This window comes from Trachypithecus francoisi, unplaced genomic scaffold (assembly GCF_009764315.1).
Source record: "Trachypithecus francoisi isolate TF-2019V2 unplaced genomic scaffold, Tfra_2.0 Lachesis_group17, whole genome shotgun sequence".
In the NCBI taxonomy this organism is placed as follows: Eukaryota; Metazoa; Chordata; class Mammalia; order Primates; family Cercopithecidae; genus Trachypithecus; species Trachypithecus francoisi.
The window spans coordinates 76,654,297-76,681,457 of NW_022681462.1; the positions used below are offsets into that span (position 1 = coordinate 76,654,297).

The 27,161-nt window shown below is 41.3% G+C and overlaps 1 protein-coding gene across 1 annotated transcript in view; it reads left to right on the forward strand.

The window, feature by feature from the left end:
* The first annotated feature begins 4,969 nt into the window (after nt 1-4,969).
* SRD5A2 (steroid 5 alpha-reductase 2) overlaps nt 4,970-27,161 on the forward strand; it is a 57,375-nt gene continuing 35,183 nt past the window's right edge. The window contains exon 1 of the mRNA XM_033176824.1: nt 4,970-5,285. Coding sequence (XP_033032715.1) covers nt 5,005-5,285 — 281 coding nt within the window. The 5' untranslated portion in view covers nt 4,970-5,004. The remainder of the gene's footprint in view (nt 5,286-27,161) is intronic.

Below are 27,161 nucleotides of genomic sequence, written 5' to 3' on the forward strand. Positions count from 1 at the left end.
CAACACTGTATCTGCTTTAGAGGGTACCATAATCCCAGTAATGCTGTGGTTCTTGCAGATTCATAGATGTACTGCTTTGATGGTCCTGGACAAGATCCAGGAGAATTCTCTGGATTACCAGGCAGAGACTCTGATTTTCTTTCCTTTCTCTCAAATAGAGTACCTCTTTCAGTTCTGAGCCACCTGAAGCTGGTAGTGGAGTGAAACAGTACCCCTGAGGACACCCCCACTATGACTGTACTCAGTCAGACTTGAAGCCAGCACAACACTGGGTCTTGCCCAAGGCCTGCTGTAGCCACTCCCTAGCCACTGCCTATGTTTGCTCAAGGCCTTGGAGCTCTGCAATGAACAGGTGGAAAAGCCATCCAGGTCTGTGCACTTCCCTTCAGGGTGGCAAGTTCCCCCAAGCCCCAAGTGGGTCCAGAGATGTTGTCTAGGAGTCAGGGACTAGAGTAAAAAACGTTTGAAGTCTACCTGGTATTCTACTGCATTAAAACTGAGCTTCGGGGGTCTCGGGGGAAAGGGTGGTAGGGGAATAAGGGATAAAAGACTACACACGGTACAGTGTAAACTGCTTGGGTGATGGGTGCACCAAAATCTCAGAAATCACCACTGAAGAACTTATCCATGTAACCAAACACCACCTGCTCCCCACAAACCTATTGAAATAATAATAATAAGAAGAAGAAGAATAAGAATAAATAAAAACACTGAGCTGGCACTCACACCACAAAACAGAATTTTTCCCACTCTTTCCTCCCCTTTCCAAAGGCAGAGGAGCCTCACTCCATGGCCCACAAGAAATACTGCTGGATTATCACTGGTATTTCTTCAAGGTAGAAAGGCTATTAAGTCAGCTTGTGGTGAATGCTGCCTGGTCTAGGTCTCACTCTTTGGGGCAGTGGGCTTCCCTGTGGCTTAGGAAAGGTCTAGAAATGCTGTCGAAGAGCCAACTCTTGGAATCAAGGACCCCAAGAGCTTGCTTGGTGCTTTACCTCCCTGTGGCTGAGCCAGTACCTGAAGCCAGCTAGTCTCAGAGGCTCACCCAAGGCCCTTGATGTAGTATCTGGGTGCCACTGCTGGTGATTCAGAGCCAAAAGGCTTTTCAGCTAGCAGGTGATGAATGCTGCCACCACTGGGTCTTTCCCTTCAAAGCAGTGGCTTCCTTTCTGTCCCAGGGTGTTTCTAGGAATGTCACCTGGAAGCTAGGGCCTGGAACAGGGACCTCATGATTCTGACTGATTGCTGATTCTGTTGTGACTGAGCTGCTTTCCAAGATGCAAGACAGAGTCCTCCCCAACCCTTTCTTCTCCTCTCCTCAAGCAGCAGGAAGGGGTCTCTTTTAGAGCTGTGAGTTGTGCAGCCTGGGGTTGGGGAGGGGTGATGCCAGCACTCCCTTGGCTGCCCCAGCTGGTGTCTCAGTATATTTTGCGCCCCCCAGTCCACTGTCTCTGGCCCTAATTCAGTACTAGGACTTGTCTAAGAATTGCAGTTCTTTTGGGCTAAATTGCCTTTCAAGTTTAGTTACAGACCCAGAGCACTTCAGCCTTCAGTGGTGAGGTTTATGGGAACTGAAATTCTGACTGCTGGAATTAGTGATTCTCCTTTGGCTGGGACTGGTTCGAATGCTTCCTTTATGTGTGGGCATTAGCTGAACTTTCTCTGGCTTTCCTTTTTGCTGTAACAGGATAACACTGAGTTTAATGCCTCACGATGGATGTGTTCTCCCTCACCCAGTGCACAAAAATGCTCTTTGCACCACACCACAGCTGCCAGGGTATGATGGAGCGGTGCCTTCAGTGATTCAAGACTCCTTCTACAATCTTTTCAGTGCCTCTTTCAGTGACACAACGTTAAAAGCAGGTACTGCAAGTGCTCACCTGAGTTTTGGTTCTTGTGAAGGGGCTTTGCTTGCATAGATAGTTGTTAGATCGGAGTCCTTGTTGGGGGAACAATCAGTGGAGGCTTCTATTCCACTATCTTGCTCTACCTCCCATAGTACTATACATCTCCTCTTTTGGCTAGTTCTGATTTGTATATTTTTGCTATAATAAAACTGTAGTCATAGTATAGTGCTTTCCAGAGTTCTTTAATTTTTTTTTAGTGAATTATCAAGTTTGAAGTGTTAGTGGGATTCCTAAATATGGTAGCCAGCTGTTTAGAAGTATAGGTGGCTTCCATAACCTTGAACTTGTAGCTGATGTCTGAAGTAAGGACAATGTCATGGAGGACCATGTCCTTAACTTTTGAAGTTTGACTCAACTCTAGTAGTTGTTGTCAAAAGTTGAAGTAACATGCCTAGTAATTTTAGGAATGTTGGATATAGGCTATATTCTTACTTATCTGCACTTAATTGACTTCCTTTAAACAGTGTTGGACTGTGTTAGGTTACTTGTGAGTTATCTTGATCCTTTGGGGGATGGATTTTATGTTTTGTTAAGGAGATAGCTTTTATTCTACCTAATTCTAATATTCTATAGATCGTTTCTACCACTAAACCATGGCCTTCTGGGATCTCCCAGCTAACTGTTTCCTGGAGATTGTAAATGACCCTACCACATCTTTCATATGCAAACCAACTAATTCAGGGCTCATACATTCCCCAACCACTTCCTTTATCAGGACTCTACACCCTGGGTCACTATTCTTCTGCCCTAATCAGCCAGGTCTGTAATGGAAAACTAAAGACAGCCCCTCTACCCCAGAGCCTGCTAAAAGATTCAAACTAGCTAATCCTAAGCCTGGTTACCTTGTCATGCCCACTCTTTCCTGCAGAAACCATAGTAAAGGCTCTTGCCCACCTTGACCCCTCACTCCGGCTGCCTCCTAATACTGGTGCTTCCCCATGTGATCTTGGGTGGTGTGCTGTGTCTCCTGTTTGTAGGGATCTGTCGATATAAACCTTTTCCTTCATGATAGTCATTTCTGTGTCTGCATATGTTACCACACTGATTAAAATAAATCCCAGGTACCATTAAAATACATACAGAGAGTAAGTACTGTATGATTCTATTTACATGAAATTCAAAAGCAGACAAAACTAATTTATGGTGTTAGAAGTCAGTGTAGTATTTTTTTTTTTTTTCTAGAAGGAGGATGCAAGGAAGCAGGAGCACAGATCCTGGTATGCTGATAATTTGTTTCTTGACCTAGGTGCAGCTTGCAAGAGGGTGTTCAGTTTGTACAAATCAACTGAGCTGTATATTTATAATTTGGGCACTTTCTTCTTTGCTGGAGATCTAGATTTGGGCATCTTCAACAAGCAGGTTGTACCTGAGGAAGCTGGGACTGGACTTGCACTCTAAAGCCAGTGCAAAACAAACTTGAAACAGCTGTGATGGCTAACACCTGGTTATTCCATGAAACATGCTTCACTCAGTATGAGTGATTCCTAAGTGGTGATCAATTAAAAACTGAAGCATGATTGGCATTAATTATAACCCAATGGGAATATGATAAACGACTCTTGGTCAGCAAGCAGAGGGTGCCCTGTGGTGCTAAAGCATCACCGTATACCATGTGTGCCAAGAATCAGGAGACACCCCAAACTGGAGCAGATGAGGGAATGTGTCTATCAATGGACCAGCCGGCCTGATGCAGCAGAAGCGGATGGAGATACACTGAATGGGACTCCTGGGAGGCGTGAGTTGAAGGAGAAGGAAGAGAAAAGACCTCCAAAGTAAGGGAAGAGTGAAAAGTGGGAAGGACTAGGGTGGAGCCCCAAGTAAGGACCAGAGGAGAAAACAGGGATAAAGTAATCAAGGGAGATGGGACATGAAGATGGAAGAATGAGGTAAACAGCAGGTGGGAAGAGGAGGTCGACCTAAAGGAGAAAGCCAGGTCGAAGAAAGAAGGGAGAGAAGAAAAGAAGGGATGGAAGACAGAGGAGGAGGCAGCCAAGAAAGCCTCGAAGCTGAGTCATAGAACGGAAGAGGTAGGAGAAGGCGGGGCTGGAGGATAAGATAAAGGTGAGAAATGGAAGAGAAAAAGAAAGGCGTCCGGGTGTATGACGGTTAGACAGGAGTTCAGAGAACAGCGGAGTCGCCAGGCCACCATCTTATGGGCCACGGCTCGTTGGCTCTAGGAGCTGGGAAAGGGCATCCCAGGAAAGAAGCCCTAGACTTTAGCCTGAGTCTGGGCCACTCTAGGGGACCGGGAGTGGGATGGCGGGGGAGGACTGACAGAATCTCAACTTCTGGCCCGGATCTGTGCACGGTCACCCGAGCTCAGCGGACGCTCCTCTCTCACCCAGGCGGGAGGCTCAGGGACGCGTGCGGGGATGCAGAGAGAAACCGCTGAGGAATTAGGGCCGGGAGAGACTGGTACCTGCCGGGGGCGCGCGGTAGGGCAGAGCTGGCACTGATGCTGAGAGTGGCTAAGGAGCGCGGCGCCCCAGGGCAGACCAGAGCAGAGGGGCTGGCAGACGCTCAGAGAGCCAGGATGGTTCAGGGTCCAAGGAAGATCATATGCTGTTGGGTGGGAGCTGTGGGGGAGTGAAGGTGCATAAGGAACCGGAGGAGTTGGAAAAATCCTGGCTTGGGTGTTCGAGGGTGAGGCTGCGTGGCGACGGACGGCACAGAGAGTGTGTGTTGGGGAGGAAGAACTACCCCAGCTGAATCGTCCCCATGGGGCTTTCTTCCAGTGTCTTAGTTCCAGAAGTTGCCGCATCAGAGGCTAATGATTGAGGAACAAGTCATTGAAGGACAGCCTAAGGGGGAGGTGAATGTGAAGCGGTGGAGAGGGCGGGCGCGAGGACGCAGACACCTTGTGGAACTAAGAAGGCCTTCGTTCTCCTCCCGCCCCCCTCGGCTGCATCCCTGAGAAAGGGGTATTGCTGCGAAGCCGCGCCAGGGCTGGCCGCGCCGAGGTGGGAGGCAGGATGGAGGGGCGGGAGCCAAGGCCGAGGGGGCGGACATGGGGTGGCGTCTGGCGCTCCATAAAGGGGTTGCGGGGGCCGCGCTCTCTTCCGCTAGGGCAGCGGCCACCGGCGAGGAACACGGCGCGATGCAGGTTCAGTGCCAGCAGAGCCCAGTGCTGGCAGGCAGCGCCACTTTGGTCGCTCTTGGGGCACTGGTCTTGTACGTCGCGAAGCCCTCCGGCTACGGGAAGCACACAGAGAGCCTGAAGCCCGCGGCTACCCGCCTGCCAGCCCGCGCAGCCTGGTTCCTGCAGGAGCTGCCCTCCTTCGCGGTGCCCGCGGGGATCCTCGCTCGGCAACCCCTCTCCCTCTTCGGGCCACCTGGGACGGTGCTTCTGGGCCTCTTCTGCATACATTACTTCCACAGGTAGCGTTTTTCCCCTACGGGCGCCCAGTGCAGCGCACTGCCCTGCTCCCGGCGTCCAGGAGCGCAGCGTGGGGCGCGCACCGAGGAACGCCAAAGAGGCAGCGCGCAGCGCTGTGAGAAACGCGAGGCCAGCCTGCGGGGCGCATTTGGCGGGGGCCGGGGCAGGGGCCGGGGCCTGAACAATAGAGAGTTGACAAGCGGCCGCGGGACAGGTGCCACCTTCACTCCCCGGACCTCATCCGCTCTCAGCCTCTCCAAATCCTCTGGCTGCTCGAGAGAAAGAGGTCCTGCGGGCGGGAGGCGAGCTGGAAAGCTCAGGTTGGGCAGATCTATTGGACGGGACTGTTCCTTAATCAACTGCGTGCAGTCGGCGGTTACCTGTGGCATCTCGCGCCCCGCCCCGCTTCTCTTTCTTCCTTCACCTTTTCCTTGCAGGGTGGGGACAGGTCAGTTCTGGGATCTTGGGAGAGTCTTACGCGTTTGGCATCTCCCGAGGGAAACTCAGCTCAGAGGTTCTCATCGATTTAGTCTTTGCAGGTCTAAGGAGGAAGGTGGGTAGAGCCCAAATCCAGACTTCACAGATGGGGAAGAGAATATCGTGAGATCCCACTGACTTAAGCGAGGGTCCCGGCTTCTTAGGCCCCTCCCCAAAGCAACCAAGCACACCACCAATTCATCTGCCTTTCTAATTTCCCTGGGACTTTAATTGTGAGTGGGTAACTTAGAGCTCAAATGTTCTTCTAGATTTAAAAAATCTGGGTTCAGGAGAACTTTGCCTTGTGCTCTGGGAAGGAAAGACAGGAAAGAGACCAAGGGATGTCAGGGTTCAGAGAAAGACCGTCCAGCCTCAGTAAAGTCTCACAGGGAAAGGGAAGAACGAACACATTGTTAAATTGCCTACCATGCCCAATCGTTTAGTATCTGTGGTCTCACTTAACTCTATTGTAACCTTCTGAGAGTTATGTCCACGTTATAAAGAAACTGAGGATGAGTAAGGTTATGGAACTGAAAAAAGACAGTACAGCTGGTGCCCGCTAAGATTCAAATCTGAGCCTGTGAATCTCTGAAGTTTAAGACCTTTTAGCCATTTTGAGTAGTCGGATGTTCCATGCAAGGAGAGAACAGAGCCCATAAACAGAGAAAGGTTATCAAACAAAATCAAAATCTCGAAGAAGCACTGCCTTATTTTGAGTAGAAGATTCCCAGGGTCAAAAGATCTAGGAAGTTTGGATTAGAAATTAGGATAAAAATGCCTCTGGCATAATCTCTCTCATAAAAAGAAAGTGATGCCTCATTTCGAGAGGTGTCAGAGACAAATTTCAAACTGTCTTTCTTAAATGCCTCTTATCCTCTGAATCTTCTTTATTGGTCAAGATTTAATATTTATGCAATCTTAACCGAATTCTCAGTCTTTTAAAAAGGCAAATGTTGTCAAGTAATAAGAACTAAACTGTATCCTTTCAACAAATATTTACTCAAAGTCTATTGTGAACAAGATTCTTTATTTTACACAGATTTTACTTTACTCAGATTTAGATGGTTTAATTTGCACAGGAAGAAGGATGTTGGATACAGGAGATAAGATATTAGTTCTTTATTTCACTGATTTTTGAACAGACATTTGACAGAGAAATGTGATTTTTATCAACAATTATTTTTATCTTCAAATTAATTACCATATGTTGGCAACATAAGCAATATTTTATGTGGTCATTTCATCTTAATGATTAGTGTTTTGTGACAATCCGATTAACATAACGTTTAGGCTTGTTTTTGAAATCAAAAGTCACTTTACACAATAAATTATGATCAGTGCATTTAAAAAAAAACCCAAAGGAATAATTATGCATAAAACAAATATCTACATACTGTCCTTCTTCAGAGGAAATTTTAAAATATTAGTAAAGGACTTGGAGATTCATTCTGCCTGAGGGAAAATTGCCCACTGGAAGTACAACTCTGAGTTACTTGTCCCTGAGGCATCAGGACCTGATGTTTGTCTTTCCTCTTGTTTGAATTCTTTTTTTGAGGCCACTGGAGTGTTTGATCTATTATTATTTGAGTGCTTACAGGGTGTTACACTCTGTGCCAAACACTCTGAGTAAATAATTTACTCATCCTCATACCAACTCATTTAGGTAGGCACACCCATTTTGCAGGTGGGAAACTGGAGCAAGAAAAGGTTAAGTAACTTACTTGCCCAAGGTCACACAATAACGAGGAATCAGAGTTCAAACCCAGGCAGTACGAATCCAGATCTCAGGCGCTTCAGGTATGTTAATAAACTGTTTTATACTTGTTGGATAAATGCGACCTCATTCTTGCTTTTTAAAAACTATATTTATGCTTAAAATTATTCTTTAAAAATTTTTTAAATTATAAAAACATTTTTTTCTAGTGAAAAATGGAAAAATATCAAAAGTAGAAAATACTCATAATTACATCTAAGTATATTAAATATTAATGTTTCAGAGAATTTCTATCAAATCTTTTTCCTTAGATTTTCACACATGCTTGTTATGTTGAATATATGGTTTTTTTGTTCTGTTTAATTACCTAACATTTTATAGTAAGTATTTTCCCACATTATCATAGATTTCTTAATATCTGCTTATTTCATCTACTGTAAAAATAATAATTTACCTATATATTCATTTTTAGTTGGACAGTTAATTTGTCTTGGGGTGAGGCTAGTTTCATTGAAGCTGTGATGTACATTTTTTGCATCTAAATTCTTTTCAAAGGTTAAATCTATTTTCTTTCTTTTTTTTTTTTTTTTTTTTTGAGACGGAGTCTCTCTGTGTCCCCCATGCTGGAGTGCAGTGGCCAGATCTCAGCTCACTGCAAGCTCCGCCTCCCGGGTTCACGCCGTTCTCCTGCCTCAGCCTCCCGAGTAGCTGGGAGTACAGGCGCCCGCCACCTCGCCCGGCTAGTTTTTTGTACTTTTTAGTAGAGACGGGGTTTCACCGTGTTAGCCAGGATGGTCTCGATCTCCTGACCTCGTGATCCGCCCGCCTTGGCCTCCCAAAGTGCTGGGATTACAGGCTTGAGCCACCGCGCCCGGCCAAGTCTATTTTCTTAGTCAGGATTCCCAGAAGTGGTTCAAAGGTTATGAGCATTCTTTAGGGTCTTGATGTAATCATACATGTCTGTTTTGAGGCTTAAGGTGTCATTTGGCTTGATACTGAGGGTGCATTAAGGAACAAACTTCAGGCTATCTTGGTTTTATCTTGTCTTGTGTATTGCTAAGACAGAGAAAAAGACAGAGAGAAAAGGAGGAAGGATGGCTCAGGTTTGGCTCAGACTCTTTTGCAAAATGTCCATTGGGAACTGTTCAAAGCAGCAATATGTCCCATCAAATAGAAGTTAAAACTCATTGCACTTTTCTCAATACAAGGATGGCACTCAAGAATGTAGATTCCACAGGGTCAAGGGTTTTTGTCTCACTTTTTTATGGCTGTATCCCCATTGTATACAAAGAGCTGGTACATAGTTGGTACTCACTAGAACTTGTTGAATGCATGAATGAACTCTACTTACAACAACAGTACAGATAGAATTGTAGGAGAGCTAGCAATTACTTGGGAATCATAATTGCTGAGATTGCATAGTTAGGTCAATTCAGATAACTTTCCTCCCTTCCGAATCTATTGTTGTGGCTGTTTGGATTCTTTAGCCACATGAAAATGACTGCTGCCTAAGCACTGTTGCCTAATCCCACTGCCAAAGTCATTTGAAGTCAAGAGTTATCTCACCTCTTGTTGACTGTGATTACAGCTGTGGAATGACCCCTTGTCTAAACTCTCTGATTGATCTTCACTTTGCCAAGAAGTCTTGGTGTTCCATACAGTGGTCAGTCACACAACTTCTGCATGTGGTGGCTGATGCCTTTTTCAAGACTTTGATGGGACCTTGATAACTGAATGAACAAGACAAATAAACATTTTTTTTTTTCCCAGAGAAAAAGTGACTACATTGTGAAAAGGTTTTGGGCAGTGTAAATTCCATGATATACATCTAGAAGCAGAGTATAATGCACACATTAGAATCTGCTTGAATTCAGAGAGATATCCCCTGAGGTTTAGATGCTGAAACATTTTTTAAATTAGCCAAATAAAATGATGGCTTCAATAAGATGCCTATTTGCTTTATTAGTCAGTTGATTCTCCAGCAGAATTTCTCCTCATCTTCAAGATTCAGGTCAGGCATCATTTCCTCCAAGAAGCCTTGTCTGAGTCTTCTCTCTAAATCCAGTTTGTGATACTGTTCCTTGGGCTTTCATAGTAGCCAGTGTGGCTTTGCATGAGGCATTTCACACACTGGACCACAATTATTTGTTCTAAGGAAACATAGTTCTCACCTGCCCAGCCTCTTCATTTTACAGAAGCAAAGCACAAAAGGTTGGGTCAGTTAGGGGCAAATCAAGGAGTTGGAACTTGAGTCTCCTCATGAGCCCCTGCCAATGCTTCTCTTATTTCATGAGAGGTGCAGATGTCTCAACTATTCAGAAGTAATCAGACCTCACTAAGGCAACTACTCATTTGCTGAGAATCAGAATGAGAAGTAATGGCTACCTTGGAAACAATAGACAAATCTCTCCTCTTACAGATTAAGAAAAAAAAGCCCAAACAAGATAAGCAACATTCCTGTGATCACTTAATCATGTGTTAAGGATGTTCCTGAGGCATAATTTGAATCAATTAAGATTAACGGAAGGATTTTTTAAGAACAAGAGTCAGCAAACTTTTTCTGTAAAAAGTCAGGTCATGATCTCTATTGCAGCAACTCACCCCTACTCCTACAGCAGGAAAGCAGCTACAGACATTATGTAAACAGATGAATGTGGTTGTATTCCAATAAAGCTTTATTTGCAAAAACAAGCAGTGGGCCATATTTGGCCTATGGGCCATAGTTTACCAATCCCTTCTTAAGAAAACTATGAATGGCATAGGTTTACATTCAGTGCCCTGGTAATTTTATAATAAAATTTGGTTAAATTCTGTAGCAAAGCTGCGGACATATTTTAGAAAATTTCTGCTACATGTAAGTGGGGACTTGGTAGTAAATATTGTTTTCTGAGAATTCTTGGGTTCCAAGTTTTTATTTGATCCTTTATGGGAAAATAGTAGGAGTCTTGGAATTTTCATTCTAAATGGAATGACATCATAAGCACATCTGAAAAATATATAGTTATGTTTGCCAAAAATATAAACCAGCTTTAGAGATCGTGACCATTTCACTTTTACCACATTGAAGAAAGGACCAACTTTTTGCCCATTTAGAATCTAATTTAATGTCACTTAAAAAGAACAAACAAAATAAATAATTACGATTGGAATTCAAGGATTCAGATTGGCCAAGTGACAAGTGCCAAGTTACACGGCAAGAAAGGGCAGAGTGGAGCTTGAAGCCAGGTCTCCTGATCTTTATCAGAGTTCTATTAGCTCAGAACTATGCTAGGTCTCATGGGAGTCATAGGAGTACAATGCCTAGTGCTTGCCCTCTAGGAAGAAGGCAGGAAAGAACCTTCATTGTGTGCTTCTCACTCTTTCTGTTGTGAAACCTGGGTGGCAGCAATGTCAGTCTGAGAGTATCAGGCAGGTGGGAAAATGTAAACTGAAGGGGAAAGAGGCCTGGTTAGCACAGGTCCCAGTCAGGCCACTGAACATTCATCTGAGAGGGCCCTAGTGCCTGTCTATGTTTGAATGTGCATGGGACAGGCAGCAGATAGGTGGGTAGGTGTTGACAGGGCCTCAAAGTGGCACCCTTCTTCTCCATTCAAGTTCAGAACTAACTGAGAGATCCAGGAATTAGGTAACTAGAGACACATTATCACCTTTTATTACTGGTAAAGCTGGTTTGGGGGAATGTGGCTTTGATTTTTGGATTATGTGGGCCTTCTAACACAGTCCCTTAGAAATACTTAGCTATGATCATGGCTGGGCGACCACAGGCCTCTCACAGTGGTGCCTGTTCTAAAAAGACAGCAGAAGGGCTGAGCTGTACACATCTTTTGGCAGGTCCTGCTCCCAGATTGACCCATCAGGTAATTCACGTTTCATTGCCTGAGGAGGAATGGGTGAGGGACAGTGGAAAGACTTGCAGTGATGCTCTATCACTCAGAAATATTTATATCACATATGCTCCTCAGCCAGCTGAAGGGGGAGCATAAATATTTTTTGTTACTAGATGGAATACAGAAGTTGTCTACTTATTGAATTTTGCCACAGCCTGGCAACTTATTTCTGCAACTTGGTGTACTTCCCATTCTGCTGTTGACTCCCTGCCATGTATGGCAATGGGGACATCAAAGTCTGCACTCAAGTTGTTTAAGAAGTTTCTGTGCTCAACCCAGGAGCCTTTAACGAGACTCAGCTCAACATAGGAGCTCTAAATTTTAAAAAAACCCTGAACTAGGGCCAACAGTGCAATTTGTCTTCTATTTGGTTATAGAAGGGAGAGAAAGGAAACCAATATTTATTGAGCTCTGGGTGTTCCAGGCATTATATTATGTTCTTTACATTGGCTATCTCATTTTGTCCTTGAGGCAATCCCTGTTATTAGTGCTATTTTACAGGTGCTTGCAGTGCAGAGCATTGGTGGAGTGAGTGGGAGTGAGGATGGGGGACTTGACCTGCTCCTTGAAGAATGGCCTGTTCCCAGATTTCTGGGTGGGGACATGATGTCTGTTGGGAAAAGGTGCCCATTTGGTGATCTGTGACTTAAATTTGCCTTATACTCTGTATATTCAGTCTTGGAATATCTCTCTACTTTTAGATTCCAAACATCTTCTGTAACTATGCCATATTATCCAGTCCTACTACCCAAGTCTTAAATTAGGCTCTGGGCCACTTTCAAGTTTGTTTTTAAATATTTGTTCCCTATTGTTAAGGCTGATCCTAGAAGTTACTGTGAAGAAAATAGGGTAATTTGCTTTTGATATTTTTTCTTTCTAATCATGAAACAGCCCAAGATCTTTTTGTCATGTACAGACTCTGGTTCTCTTTTGACTCTCTGCCTGCTCTCTTGTATCAGCAGTACATGATCTTACTTCTATCTTTTAAAACTTAACTCTGTGTCTCATGCTCTCAGTCAATGCTCTTTACTTGCCAAAAGTTACTTATGTGATAAACAAATCTAAGTTCCAGTGTATTGGGTTGTTTGTTTTCTTATTATTGAGTTTTAAAAGTTGTTTATGTATTCTGGATACAGGTATTTTGCCAGGTATAAACTTAGCAAATGTTTTCTCTCAGTTTGTGACTTGTCTTTTTTTATTCTCTTAACTGTCTTTTGTTTAAAAAAAAATATTTTTAAGTTCAAGTTTACATATGCAGTTTTGTTATACAGGTAAACTACATGTCTCAGGAGTTTGGTGTACAAATTATTTTATCACCCCAGTAATAAGCATACTACCTGATAGGTATTTTTTCAATCATCACCCTCCTTCCATTCTCCACCCTTAAGTAGACCCCAGTTCTGTTGTTCCCTTAGTATCCATATGTACTTGGTGTTTAGCTCCCATTTATAAGTGAAGATATGCAGTTGGTTTTCTGTTTCTGTGTTAGTTTGCTGAGGATAATGGCCTGCAAAGGACATGATCTCATTATTTTTATGGCTGCATAATATTCCATGGTATATATGGAATATTTATCCAGTCCACCATTGATGATATTTAGGTTGATTTCATGTCTTTGCTGTTGTGAATACTGCTGCAATGAGCATACACATGCATGTGTCTTTATGGTAGAACAATATATATTCCTTTGGGGATATATCCAACAATGGGGTTGCTGAGTTGAATGGTGAGATGGTGAGTCTGTTTTAAATTATTTGAGAAATCCCCCTAGCAGTGTATAGGCATTCCCTTTTCTCCACAACCTTGCCAGCATTTATTATTTTTGACTTTTTAATAGTAGCTATTCTGATTGATGTGAGATGATATTTTATGGTGGTTTTGATTTGCATTTCTCTAATGATTAGTAATGCAGAGCAGTTTTTCATATCCTTGTTGGCCACATATGTCTTCTTTTAAAAAGTATCTGTTGATGTCCTTTGCCCACTTTTAATTGGATTGTTTGGTTTTTGCTTGTAAATTAGTTTAAGTTCCTTATAGATGCTGGATATTAGACCTTTGTCAAATGCACAGTTTGCAGATATTTTTTCCCATTCTGTAAGTTGCATGTTTACTCTCTTGATAGTTTTTTTTCCTATGCAGAAGCTCTTTAGTTTAATTAGGTCCTGTTTGTCAATTTTTGGTTTCGTTGCAATTGCTTTTACTGTCTTTGCCATGAAGTCTTTGCCAGGTCCTATGTCCAGAATGGCATTTTCTAGGTTTTCTTCTAGGGTGTTTATAGTTTTAGGTTTTGCACTTAAGTCTTTAATTCATCTTGCGTTGATTTTTGTATATGGTATAAGGTAGAGGTCCAGTTCCAATTTTCTGCATATGGCTGGCCAGTTATTCCAGCACCATTTTGAATAGGGAGTCCTTTCCCTGTTACTTATTTTTGTCAACTTTGTTAAATATCGGATGGTTGTAGGTGTGCAGCATTGTTTCTGGGCTCTCTATCTTGTTCCATTGGTCTATATGTCTCTTTTTGTACCAGTGTCATGCTGTTTTGATTACTGTAGCCTTGTAGTGTAGTTTGAAGTCAGGTAATGTGATGCCTCCAGCTTTGTTCTTTTTTCTTAGGATTGCCTGGCTATCCCAGCTCTTTTTTGATTTCATATGAATTTTAAAGTAGTTTTTTTCTCATTCTGTGAAGAATGCCATCAGTAGTTTGATAGGAATAGTATTTAATCTGTAAATTGCTTTGGCAGTATAGCCATTTTAACAATATTGATTCCTTCTATCCATGAGCATGGAATGTTTTTCTGTTTGTGTCATCTCTGATTTCTTTCAGCAGTGTTTTGTCATTCTCATTGTAGAGCTCTTTCACCTCCCTGGTTAGTTGTATTCCTAGGTATTTTATTCTCTTTGCTGCAATCATGAATGGGATTGCATTCTTGATTTGGCTGTCAGTTTGGATATTGTTGGTGTATAGGAATGCTAGTAAGTTTTGTACATTGATTTTGTGTCCTGAAACTTTATTGAACTTGTTTAGCAGACCAAGAAGCTTTTGGGAAGAGACTATGGGGTGTTCCAGGTATAGAATTACATCATCTGCAAACAGGGATAGTTTAACCTCTTCTCTTCCTGTTTGGGTGCCTTTTATTTCTTTCTCTTATCTGATTGCTCTGGCCAGGATTTCCAGTACTACATTGAAAAGGAGTAGTGAGAGAGGGTATCCTTATCTTGTTCTAGTTTTCAAGGGGAATGCTTCCAGCTTTTGCCTATTCAGTATGATGTTAGCTGTGGATTTGTCATTGATGGCTCTTATTATTTTGAATATGTTTCTTCAATGCCTCGTTTGTAGAGGGTTTTTAACATGATGAAGTGTTTAGTTGTATTGAAAGCTTTTTCTGCATCTATTAAGACAATCGTGTAGTTTTTGTTTTTAGTTCTGTTTATGTAGATCACATTTATTGATTTGCATATGTTGACTCAACCTTGTATCTCAGGGATAAAGCCTGCTTGATTGTGGTGGATTAGCTTTTTGATGTCCTACCAGATTCAGTTTGCCAGTGTTTTATTGAGGATTTTTGCCTCGATGTTCATCAGGGATATTGGCCTGAAGTTTTCTTTTTCTGTTGTGTCTCTGTGAGATTTTGGTATGAGGATGATGCTGCCCTCATAGAATGTTGGGGAGGAGTCCCTCTTCCTCAATTTTTTGGAGTAGTTTAAGTAGGAATGGTACTAGCTCTTCTTTACACATCTGGTATAATTTGTCTTAACTGTGTTTTGAAAAACAGAAATTTTTAATTTTGATGAAGTCTAATTTTTCCATTTTTCTTTGGCTTTTGATGTCCCATATCTAAAAAAGTTTTGCCTAATCTAAGGTCACAGTGATTTTCTCTTATATTTCCTTCTAGAAGATGTGTAGTTTTAGGTTTGAATTTCAAGTCTATGACACATTTTGAATTAATTTTTAAAGTAGGATTCCAAGTATGAATCAATTTTTTTTTTTTTTTGCATGCGGACAACCAATTGTTTTAGTACCCTTTGTTGAAAATACTACTTTTTCTCCAATGAACTGCCTTTGCACCTTAACTTTAAAAATGGGAGAATTATATGAACAGATACCTTGCCAAAGAAAACATATGACTGGCAAATAAGAACGTGAAAAGATGCTCATTGTTAGTGATTAGGGAAATGCAAATTAAACCACAATGGGGTATGACTATGTGTCTGATAGAATGGCTAAATTGAAAAATACTGACCATACCAAGTGTTTTTGAAGATGTGGAAGAACCGGAACTCTCATACCTTTGATGGGAAGTTGAAATGAAAACCACTTTGGAAAATGGTTTGATAGTTTCTTAAAAAGTGAAACATATGCCTATCATATAATCTAGCCATTGTGCTTCTGGTTATTTTTCCAAGAAAAATAAAAGCATGTGTTCATACAAATGATGGTAGCAGCAGCCTGACTGGAGTGGCTGCAGTGGAAGAGGCGCAGCTAGGGCCGCGCACTCCGTGGAGCTGGCAGGTCCAGGAACAGGCATGAACCCCATCCTCTATCTAGTTGGTGGGGCAGAAGCCCAGTGCTCCTGGGCACAGCTGCAGCCACTCAGCCATGGCTCTGGACCCGGGCTTCCCTGTGCTCTCAGGGGCCTGGGAAGCACCCCTGCCCCTGCAGGCTTGGAAGTATCTGCTCCCACTCCTTGGCTTCTTCCCGCTCTAGGCACCTGCTCTGGGGCAGAGCAAAGTTGTGGCTGAGCTAAGGTGCTGTTGCAACCCAGCCTGACCTGTGCAAGCTTAGGGCAGCATTGACACACCAACACCCTGCCTCCTCGGCCCCCTCCAGACTTTGGGTGCTGATGAGGATGGGAGGAGGGGCACGTGGGGGCTGAGGGTGGCTTGGTGCAGGCCTGCAGGCACCCCTTGGCACTAACAGACTGGGCACCATGGATGGCATGTGGATCGTGGCAGGAGGTAGACAGGCTCCTGGGTGGAAAGGGGCAGGTCTCGGGTGAAACAATACCTTCAAGCCGGGGATGGCCTGAAGCCTGGGTGCTGGGCTGTCAATTCCGGATGGAGTCAGTGGCCCAGAATGACAATTTATGGTGCTTTTTCTGAACCCGCTCATGGTCGCCCATGGACCAATCAGCACGCACTTCCTTCTGAGGCTGTAAAAACTCTGGACTCATCCAGCCTTGGGCAGACATCAACACTACCAGCTGTGGGAAGGAGCTGCCCACTTTGGGTCTCCCAAGAGCTCTCTGTCACTCACTGAAGCTCCTCTCTGCCTTGCTCATCCTCCAGTTGTCTGCATACCTCCTTGTTCCTGGACACGGGACAAGAAATCAGGACTTGCCGAATGTGGGGACTAAAAGAGCTGTAACACAAACAGGTCTGAAACATACCCCCCTGCTTATCACATTGCAGGCAAAAAGAAGGCGAGAAGAGCTGGGGCCCTTTGGGGAGCCCAGAACTAGGGATGCCCTGAGCCAGGGCTATGACACCCTCTTTGAGGCTTGTGGTTCCTGGCATCTCCAAGCTTCCAGGCACTACCATGTTCCCCTCATCCAGATGTGGGTGCCAACAGTGGAAGCCACTTGGGGTACATCTGGTCCAACCACAGCCTCACATGGAGCTGGCACTTGTGCTATCATCTGGAGCTGCTTGCCCTGCCACAGCAAACGGTGTGCCCGGCTATGTGCAGTGGCTGCACCCTGCACTCACTCACACACACACACCCCTCATCGTTCTGTGCCTGGCTCACCCTTGGCAGCTGTGGGATCCAGGCCGGTAGCAAGAGCCAAGTGCAGCCTGCCAGGCCAAGTGGGCAGATTGAGCCCAGTGGGCATGAGCAATACTCAGGCAGACGGCACTGCTGGCCACAGAGGTTTCCAGCTGGTGAAGTGACACCCCAATGATCCCTTGACACAAAGACTTGTATAAAATGCTTGTAGTAGCTTTATTTGTAGAAGCCGAAAACTAGAAAGAGTACATGCTTTATAATTATGTTTATATAAAATTCTATGAAATTCAAACTCATCTCTGGTGACACAAAGTATATCAGTGGTTTCCTGAGGACACAAGAGGGACAAGAAGGTAGAACTACAAAAGGTATGAAGAATCTTTTGTTGTGATGGATGTGTTCTTTTTATGTCACATGGCTCCATGTGACATAAAATATATCTACCAAATTGCACTGGTAGAGAGAGATATATATATACACACACACACACACAGACACCAAATTGTACCTTTTAAATATGTTCAGTTGACTATATGGTAATTTACTTCAATAAAAATAAGAAAACTAGGTAGGCCTGTGAAAAAATTATATGTATATGTGGCCCCGTGTCACTTAGAATTGTTCAAAGTTTCTGTGAAGTTCAACTGGAAATGTTCAACAAGTGCTGATAAACTGTTTCAGTTTTTTGAGGGGTGGGTAGGAGGAGGGCCAGGAATTCTACTCCAGGGAAATAATCCAAAAGGAAGAAATCAGTCTACACAAAGTTATAGTGTTACTATTCACAACTGTGAAACACTGGAAGTTACCTAAATGCTCTACAATTGGGGATTGATTGTAATCCATATGGTTAAATTACCATATGTACTCCAAAAATATTAGTTGCATGGACTATATCTGTGTATGGAAATAAATATATGAAGCCATTTAGTTAAAAAGTAGCACATAAAGAGTACACTCTAAATTAATCCATGTTGACATGTACAAATGAAAACTGACCATGACTGGAATATAAAGTGATATAAATAGCTGATACTTTAGATTTGAAATAGCTGATACTTTAGGTTTGTATTTTTTTCTTGTAGTATTATTAAAGCAGTTAATTATTTAACTCCTATTATACCTAATAGAAGAAATGATACTGTATTACAAAATTTTAAGATGTATTTTACAAACTGATCATGCAATTAAATCTCACAGAGATACGACACCCCTTAAGTAGTTACTGTTCTGAGGGATTTTAAAAGTCACCCTTCGTGTGTGAGATCTCCCCCACTGAGCTGCTATTACACCACCCACTTATGAAATTGTCATCTTTCTATTTCTCCTTCGTATCAAGATGTGGAAGATCCCTTAACATGCAATCATGTAACCTGGCAAAGTCCAAACTATTATCCTTCTAATATTTTGAATCTGAGAGGATCTCATCTCTTTCATACTTAATCATGGTAATTTATGTTTTCTCACTTTTTTTCCAGATCTTTTTGACTAGAGCTTTAGAAATTGTATTGATCGTCTCAGAACTAGATTTTTATTTCATTGAGTTTCACTATTTATTTTGTTTTACATTTAATTGTTTTCTGTTTTGATCTTTATTATGTTTTTTCTTATGCTTGCTGTGAGTTTAATTTGCTCTCCTTTTTCTATTTTTCTTAAGATGGAAGGCAAGGTTATAAATGGAGACTTTCTCTTTCTTCTAATATGGGCACTTATTGCTTTGAATTTCATCCTAAATGTTGTTTTATGGCACCTCACAAATTCTGATATGTTGTTACCATTTTCATTTATTTCAAATATTTTAATTTCTCTTTTGATTTATTCTCATATCTAAGGGTTATTTAGAAGGGTGTTATTTAGTTTCCAAATGTTTAGGAATTTTCCAGACATGTATTCATTTCTAATTTAATTCCACTGTGGATAGAGAGCATACTTTGTATGACATACATCCTTTTAAACTTATTGAATTTAAAACTTGTTTTATGGCCCAGAATTGGGTCTATCAATCATAATAATTGTTCTGTGTAAACATGAAAAGAGCGTGTATACTGCCAAGAGGAGGAGTGTTCTAAAATTGTCCATAGGCTATTTTGATTGTTAGTGTGCTTCAAATTTCTATATCCTGATGATTTTCTCTCTACCTACTCTACCAGTTATTGAGAGGAGAGTACTGAGATATCTGATCAAAATTGTAGACTTGCCTTTTTTTCTTACAGTTCTATCAGTTTTTGCTTCATGTATTTTTAAGGTCTATTACTACATGCATAGAGGCTTAGAACTGGTATGTCCTCTTGATGAACTGATCCTTTTATCATGATGAAACAATCTTCTTTATTCTTGGTAATATTTTGCTTTGAAATCTACTTTTGTCCGATATTAAGTTAGCCACTACAGATTTCTTTTTAGTAGGGTTAACATGGTATATGTATCTATGTTTATTCCAACATTGTACTTTTAATCTGTTTCTGTCTTTAGATTTAATGTGTGTGTCTCAAAGGCGGCATACTGTTGAATTTTTCTCCCCCTGCCCCCTGCCATTCTGACAATCTCTGATTTTTAACTGGGATGTTAGAATGTTTATATTTAATGAGATTATTTATGTAGTTTGAATTACGTCTATCATCTTGCTATTTGTTTCCATTTGTGTCTCTGTTATTCCTATTTCCTATTTATATTCCGTCTTTTGGATTGAGTGTTATTTTATTTCAATTTATATTGATGTCAGTTTATTCATTATAACTCTTTCTTTTGTTAATTTGCTTAAAGGTTTATTGCATATATCTGAAATTTATCAGTCTACCTTAAGGTGATATTATACCACTTCAAGTATGGTATACAAATCTGAAATAATATGCTTCCATTTCTTCCCTCTTGCCCTTGTGTTATTGTTGTTGTTTTACTTATACACGTGTTGTAAAAGCCTCAACTTACTAATATTATTTTTGTTTAAATAGTCAATTATCTTTTAAACAGTTTTAAATAAAATAATAAAAAACATATATTTACTTATGTGGCTGCCATATTTGATGCTCTTCATTTTTGAGGGTTGATTTATATTTCTGTGTGGTATCATTTTTTCCTTTTACCTGAAATCAGAATTTGTATATCTGAAAGTATTTTTATTTCTTCTTTGTTTTCGAAGATATAAAATTCTAAAATATAGCAATCCAGATTGACAGCTGCTTTGTTTCATTAAAGATGTTTCACTGTCACATTGCTTGCTTTGTTTCCAACAAGAAACCAGTTCTTGCCCTTATCCTTGTCCTTTGTACTTAACGTGTCTTCTTATCTTTGCCTACTTTTAACATTTTCATTTTATCACTGGATTTGAGACATTTGGTTACTATATTCCTTCGTGTATTTATATTTCTTATTCTGGGGTTCCTTAAACTTGAATCTGTGAGCTTAAGGCTTTCATCAAAATTGGACGATTTTCATACACTATTCTTTACTCCCCCCACCCCACCTCCCACCCCACTTCTCCTTTTTTTTATTCAGGAAAATATGTATGAGACCTACATGTGTATTAAACTGTCCTACAACTCACCGATGCTCTTTTCATTTTTGTTTATTCTTTTTTGTCTGTGTGCTTCCTTTGGGGAGTTTCTACTGCTATTCTTCAAGTTCATAATCTTTCATTCTACAATGTGTTATCTGTTGCTAATCCCATCTCTGGTATTTTTATCTCAGAGATTGTAGTTTCCATCTCTAGAATTTTGGATTTTGGACTTTTTTTCTATCTTCCACGTCTCTACTTAATTTTGTGAACACATGGAATGCAATTATAACAGCTGTTTTAATATCATTGCTAACCTGATAGCTGTGCCATTTCAGTGTCAGTTTTGATTGATTGATTATTTTTCCTATTATAGGAAGTGTTTTCACCCCTTTTGGCATGCCTGGCAATCTTTGATTGGAGGGTCAGAAATTGTACCTTGTTGGGTGTTGGATATTTTTGTATTTCTATAAATATTCTTGAGCTTTGTTCTGGGATGCAGTTAAGTTACTTGGAAACAATTTGATCCTTTCAGGTCTTGATCTGATTTGTTCAGTGGTTCCAGAAAAGTGTTAGTGCTAGGGCTAATCATCTCCTCTGAGGTAAGGCCTTTTTGAGTATTCTACCCAATGTCTCATATGACCTTTTCTATCTGGCTTTTGGGTACAGGCTCTATTTGTGGCCATGTGTGATAACTGGATACTGTTCCCTTTAATTCTTTTGGGCAATTCTTTCCTCCCACAAATGCACTAATTAACACTCTGCTAATACTTGAGGAAAATTCTCTGCAGGTCTCCGTGTGTCTCTCTCCTTTTCTTTTTTTTTTTTTTTTTTTTTGAGACGGAGTCTCGCTCTGTCTCCCGGACTGGAGTGCAGTGGCCGGATCTCAGCTCACTGCAAGCTCCGCCTCCCGGGTTTACGCCATTCTCCTGCCTCAGCCTCCCGAGTAGCTGGGACTACAGGCGCCCGCCACCTCGCCCAGCTAGTTTTTGTATTTTTAGTAGAGACGGGGTTTCACCGTGTTAGCCAGGATGGTCTCGATCTCCTGACCTCGTGATCCACCCGTCTCGGCCTCCCAAAGTGCTGGGATTACAGGCTTGAGCCACCGCGCCCGGCCGTCTCTCTCCTTTTCAGCACTCTATCTTGAAAATTGTATGTGTCTTGATTTCTTGAAATCTCAGTTTTTTTTTCCCCTCAACTCAGGAAGTCTTTTAGCTTCTCCCTGGGATCCCCTTCCCTGTACCTCAGCCTGGAAATTTTCTCAAACCAGGAAGCTGGGTCAGTTATGAAGTGGTGTGAGTCATTTTTTTTTCTTGCCACTCACTGTTTTTCATTGCCTAATATCCTGTGTTTTGTAAATAATTATTTCATATAACTTGTCTTTTATTTTCTAGCCTGGAGGAGAAATCCAACTCCTATTATTCCTCCTTGACCGGAAGCACACGTGTCTCCAATGGATTTTAGTATTTATCTTTGCTAATTTGAAAATTTGCAATAGTGGTTGATTTATTGGTTTTAGTGACCTCTACTTGTACTCAATGTCATGTTTTTTTTCCCCAAACTTTCCATCTTCAGGCTTGACTTGTAATGCTTTGGGAAGTATTTTACAAGTTTGTAAGTTTGTAGAAGACTAAGTGGGATAGGCGAATGATGATTTCCTTTACATGAGTCCTGTGGCTCCATGTAGCTGCAGCTGGGAAGGTGGCTGTAGGACTACAGAGTAGGAGATAGAGAGTGGGAGATACCAACAGATGCTTATGAATGATTGGTTTGAAACTTTCACATGGCAAATTCTGTTGCAGAAACCTCAGAATGTGCTTTTGTTCTTTTTTTGTTTGGTCCAAATGAACAATGGAACGGAGGTAGATGTAGGAGGGAGATATGCTGAGGTGGATCAGTCTTTGAACATTGCCTTTGATCAGGGCTACTGAGTCCCTGGCCATTTCTTGATTTGTTTTAAAATTTTAATTCAGGGGGTACGTGTGCAGGTTTGTTGCATGGGTATATTGTGTGATGCTGAGGTTTGGGCTTCTAATGATCCCATCACCCAAGTCGTGAACATAGTACCCAATGGGTAGTTTTTCAACCCTTGTCCCTCTCCCTCCTTTCCCCTTTTGGAATCCCTAGTGTGTATTGTTCCCATCTTTGTATCAGGACAATATTTAAATGTAGGTGTAAACTCTTTAAAAGTTCTCAAATTCATGGCAATATCTAGGCTTCATTGCTGCAAAACTGTACAGAACTGTTTGCTTCCAAATAACATCAGAAGATTTGGGATTGTTAATGGGTACATTAATATGGTTAGATTGAATGAATAAGTTCTAGTATTTGATACAGGATGACTACAGTCAGTAATACTTTATTACACATTTAAAAAATAACTAAAATAGTATAATTGGATTGTTTGTAACAGTAAGGATAAATACTTGAGGTGGTGGATACCCCGTTTTACCCTAATGTGATAATTACACATTGCATCCCTGTATCAAAATATCTCATGTGCCACATAAATATATATATTAACTATACCCACAAATATTAAACAAAAAATGTTTTTAAAAAGGAAAAAAAGACCTGTAAACCTGGGCTGCACCAAGAAGCTAAACAACTGAAATTAGAAAACCACAGTTTTCTTTTTGCAAACTTTGAGAAATAAAGGAGACAAAATTATAGCTCAGAGAAATGGCATATATTAATCCAACAGTGAAAGTGCCCATTATGTCCTTAGCCTACCTTCATAGGCTTGCTGAGCTTTGTACTTCAAGCTGAAAACCACCCCATGTCAACATTTATATTTTATTGATTTGGTAATGATCAGTTAGCCTGAGTGGCTGAGCAAATGTTGCTGCACGATGCCAAAATCCACCCCAAGTTGATCAGTTTATAGAAAAAGGTAAACTAGTTATTCAAATAAGTTGATTCAGTTACTCAGGCCAGGAAGTTGATCTGATTCTCTTTGATTTTGATCTTCTGGGGTATTAAATTCTTTTTAGAAGTGGAGCCAGTGGTCAGTAGCATGTCTCTTATAGGAGGTTTCACTCCAATGATCATTATTCTTTCTATCATTCAGGGGAATCCTCAAAGTTTTTTAAAACCTTGGTAATTCATTAGATGTTTGGATTGAACATCTGCTTTAACGTAAAGGCAGGAAGAAAGATACTGAGTGGACAGTTCCAAGGTCTCCCAATATTACCAGGACATGCCATAAATACTTAAAAACATAAACAGGGAACTTAAAAGTTTTCTGCTGTATTTTAGATCTTCACAAACTAATCATCTCAAAGATTTTGCATGATTTAAATGGATCTGCCAGATTAGGACCATTAGATAATTCAAACCAGATAACATTTATTTGCATGGGGTTGACAACGGGATGTGGCTGCCCTGTCTTCCAGCATGGCAGAGTAAGATGGGAAGAAGCCTTGAGTCACTGGTGTTTGGGGAAAATATCATTATATGTCTATGAGCCTTAATATTTCTCTTACTAGAGAAACTAATTAGGTTAATATTGCTGTGCTAATAGAATCTTGGATCCTGAAAACTGGGCTAATCCACACTGTAAATACTGGAGGCCATGTGTTTCCCCAGTTAGGGCACACTTGGAGAGGAGTCAGGTGTGCTCTTTTACAAATCTCATTGCATTACGATTGAGCTCTGGGAAAGGTGCTGAGCCTTCGTTTTAGAAAAAGGGATTAGATGTGGAGGGAATCACTTTGCTTTCCCCAGGGAGGCATTTCTCTATTGCTTTTCTAGGGATGGGATAGGTATATAGAAGGTTTGGTTCTAGAATTTATAAAACAACATTCTGGGGACGTTGAGTAATATTTTAGGGAGGGCACCCATCCAGGAAACTAGATGAGTTGCTGCCTTTCTCTGCAGCAGTCCTTAGGATACTATATCTTCTGATCTTCTTTCTAAACTTGGTATCCAGTTTATTTTGCTTGTCTTCCTGCAGGCCATTCTTGTGGAGAGATTGAGTAACAAAGTCTTGAAGTAATGTGTGACAAGCTCTGTAGGGCCATAGGATTATAGAGAAGCTACTCAGAGAGAGGGCAAGGGTATGAAGAAAAAGAGTAGATGCATAAAAAGAACAGGGAAAGGGGAGTAAAAGGAAATGGGAAAAGAGGTTGAAAGGAGATAAAACAGTAAAAAGAAGAAAAGCTGGAAGGGAGAAAGGAAGTGCAGCAAAAAAGATAGAAAAAGAAGAGAGAGTGCTGATGCAGGTTTTCCAGGAGCCTATATATTGGGGAAAGCATTGAACAAGTTACATCAAAGACCAGGAGTCTGAAATCAGGTGCCTGTTCTCAAATAACATGGGCTTATTAAGAATCAGTGCTACTGCCCAGGATAGTAAAGTAGACATACCAAAAGTGCTGGAGAAGTTCAGGGGAACTGTGAGATATAGAAGGAAAATCAGGGGAAGATGGATAGGAGATGGGAGCTCTAGACACCCTTAGGCATCTTGGTTTCAGGTTCATTGGTCAGAGCTCTCTCCCCATCCCCACAGTCTATCTAGATGCTTACATCAAAGGCAGTGCTTGCTTGATAGATTTCTAACTATCAGTAGCAACAAGATGGAAAGAAGAATGGAATATCCCATTAGAGGATATAGGGCCAAGTCTTCAGAAAGAGTTCATATATATAATCATGTGTCATAGACTATCCTGGAGCACCTGTCCTCTCACCTACTTAAAATACTTGATTCCCAGTGGTCAATGACTTTTTTTTTTTTTAAAAAAGAAGGGGATTGGTGTGTACATAGATATTGTAGGCGCGTACAATTTTTAAAAAAGTGATGATGAAGTTCTATAGGTACCTTCACAAACCACTCTGTTCTACTTAAATCCTAACAGTTCCTGGAGGAAACTTTGAGATTTCTCTTCAGAGCTGAGTTTGGTGGTTGGGGTGTGTTGTTTGACTTTGTGTGTGTGTGTGTGTGTGCTGGTTTGTTTGCTTTTACTTATGGGCACTGACGTATTGATTACTAGAAAGTTCATAGTTAAATTTTTGTCCTATTCAATAGACAAACATACCTGACTTGTTGACATAGAGTCTAGGTGCTAACTTCATTAGTCAATTAACCTTACTTTCATATCTTTATTTTCATTTGCCTCCTTTTTCTTTATTTTTTAGGCCATCTTGCAGCACTTTATACATCTATATTTATGGACTTAAATCTCCCCTCTTTTTCTTTTTTGGGGGCAATTTGGGAATAACTAAAATAAAATTGAAATACAAATTAACATTTTTTGTTTTATGCAAAGATATGTTAAAATATTCAAAGAATAAAGAGGTTTTTAAAAGAATAATAGTAGGTTCTAGCATGACTCAGTTAAAATGTGGTATCACTTAGTAAGAAACACGTTCTAAAAAACAATTTATATTAGCCATCATTAAGAAAAAGAGGGGTATTGAATGAGTCAAAGAGTGGTTTCCAGGGAAGTCTTTCTTTGTCTGGAAAGACACCATAGGATTTTCTGCAGACAGCTTACTCATTTTTTCTTGATTGAAATCTGGAAAGGAAAACATGCAAGAAAACATTCCATTCTGGACTGGCAGCAGGTCAAGCCAGAGTGGCAACATTTGGAACCCGGCGACCAGTCTGGGAGCTCAAACATTTAGGCAATAGGAGCTGATGGAAGCCAAAAAGCCAAGCCATGGATATCTGGTGTCAGGGTAGCTGCTGGGGGAGATCTGGCCATGGTGGTGGGGCCCAGCCATATAAACAAGTTCAGAGGTAGGACTGAAGCTGTGTACTGGGTTGAAGCGTGTCTCTCCTAAATTTATGTTTTTTCTAGAACCTTAGATTATGACCTTACTTGGAAATAGGTTCTTTGCGATGACACACATTGCTTAACATTGTGGATACATTCTGAGTAATGTCTTGTTAGGTGATTTCATCATTGTCCAAACATCATAGAGTGTACTCACACAAACCTAGATGGTATAGTCTACTACACATCTAGACTGTATAGTATATCCTATTGTTCCTAGGCTACAAACCTGTACAGCATGTTACTGTACTGAATACTGCAGGCAATTACTGCAGGCAGTTACTGTACTGAATACTGCAGGCAATTGGGGCACTATAATCTAATGAGACCATAATCATATATGTAGTCTGCCATTGACTGAAATATCATTATCATCCATGACTGTAGTTAAGATGAGGCCATACTGGATTAGGTAGGTTCTAAATCCAATGTGACTGGTGTCTTCATAAGATGAGAGAAACAGACACAAACACAGGGAAACACCGGGAAGATGGCCATCTGAAGACAGAGGCAAACATTGGAGTGATGCAATGACAACCAAGGAATGCCAAGGACTGCAAACCATTGCCAGAAGCTAGCAACACTCAAGGAAGGACTCCTCCCTAGAACCTTTAGAGGAAGCATGACTCTGCCAGCCCCTTTATCTCATACTTCCAGCCTTCAAAACTGTGTGATACAATACATTTCTATTATTTTAAGCTATCTGGTCTGTGGCAAATTTGTTACAGCAGCCTAGGAAATTAACACCAGGCACACTTCAGAGGAGGACAGGTCAAGGAATAACCAAGTAGGTCTTCTATTATTAGAATTA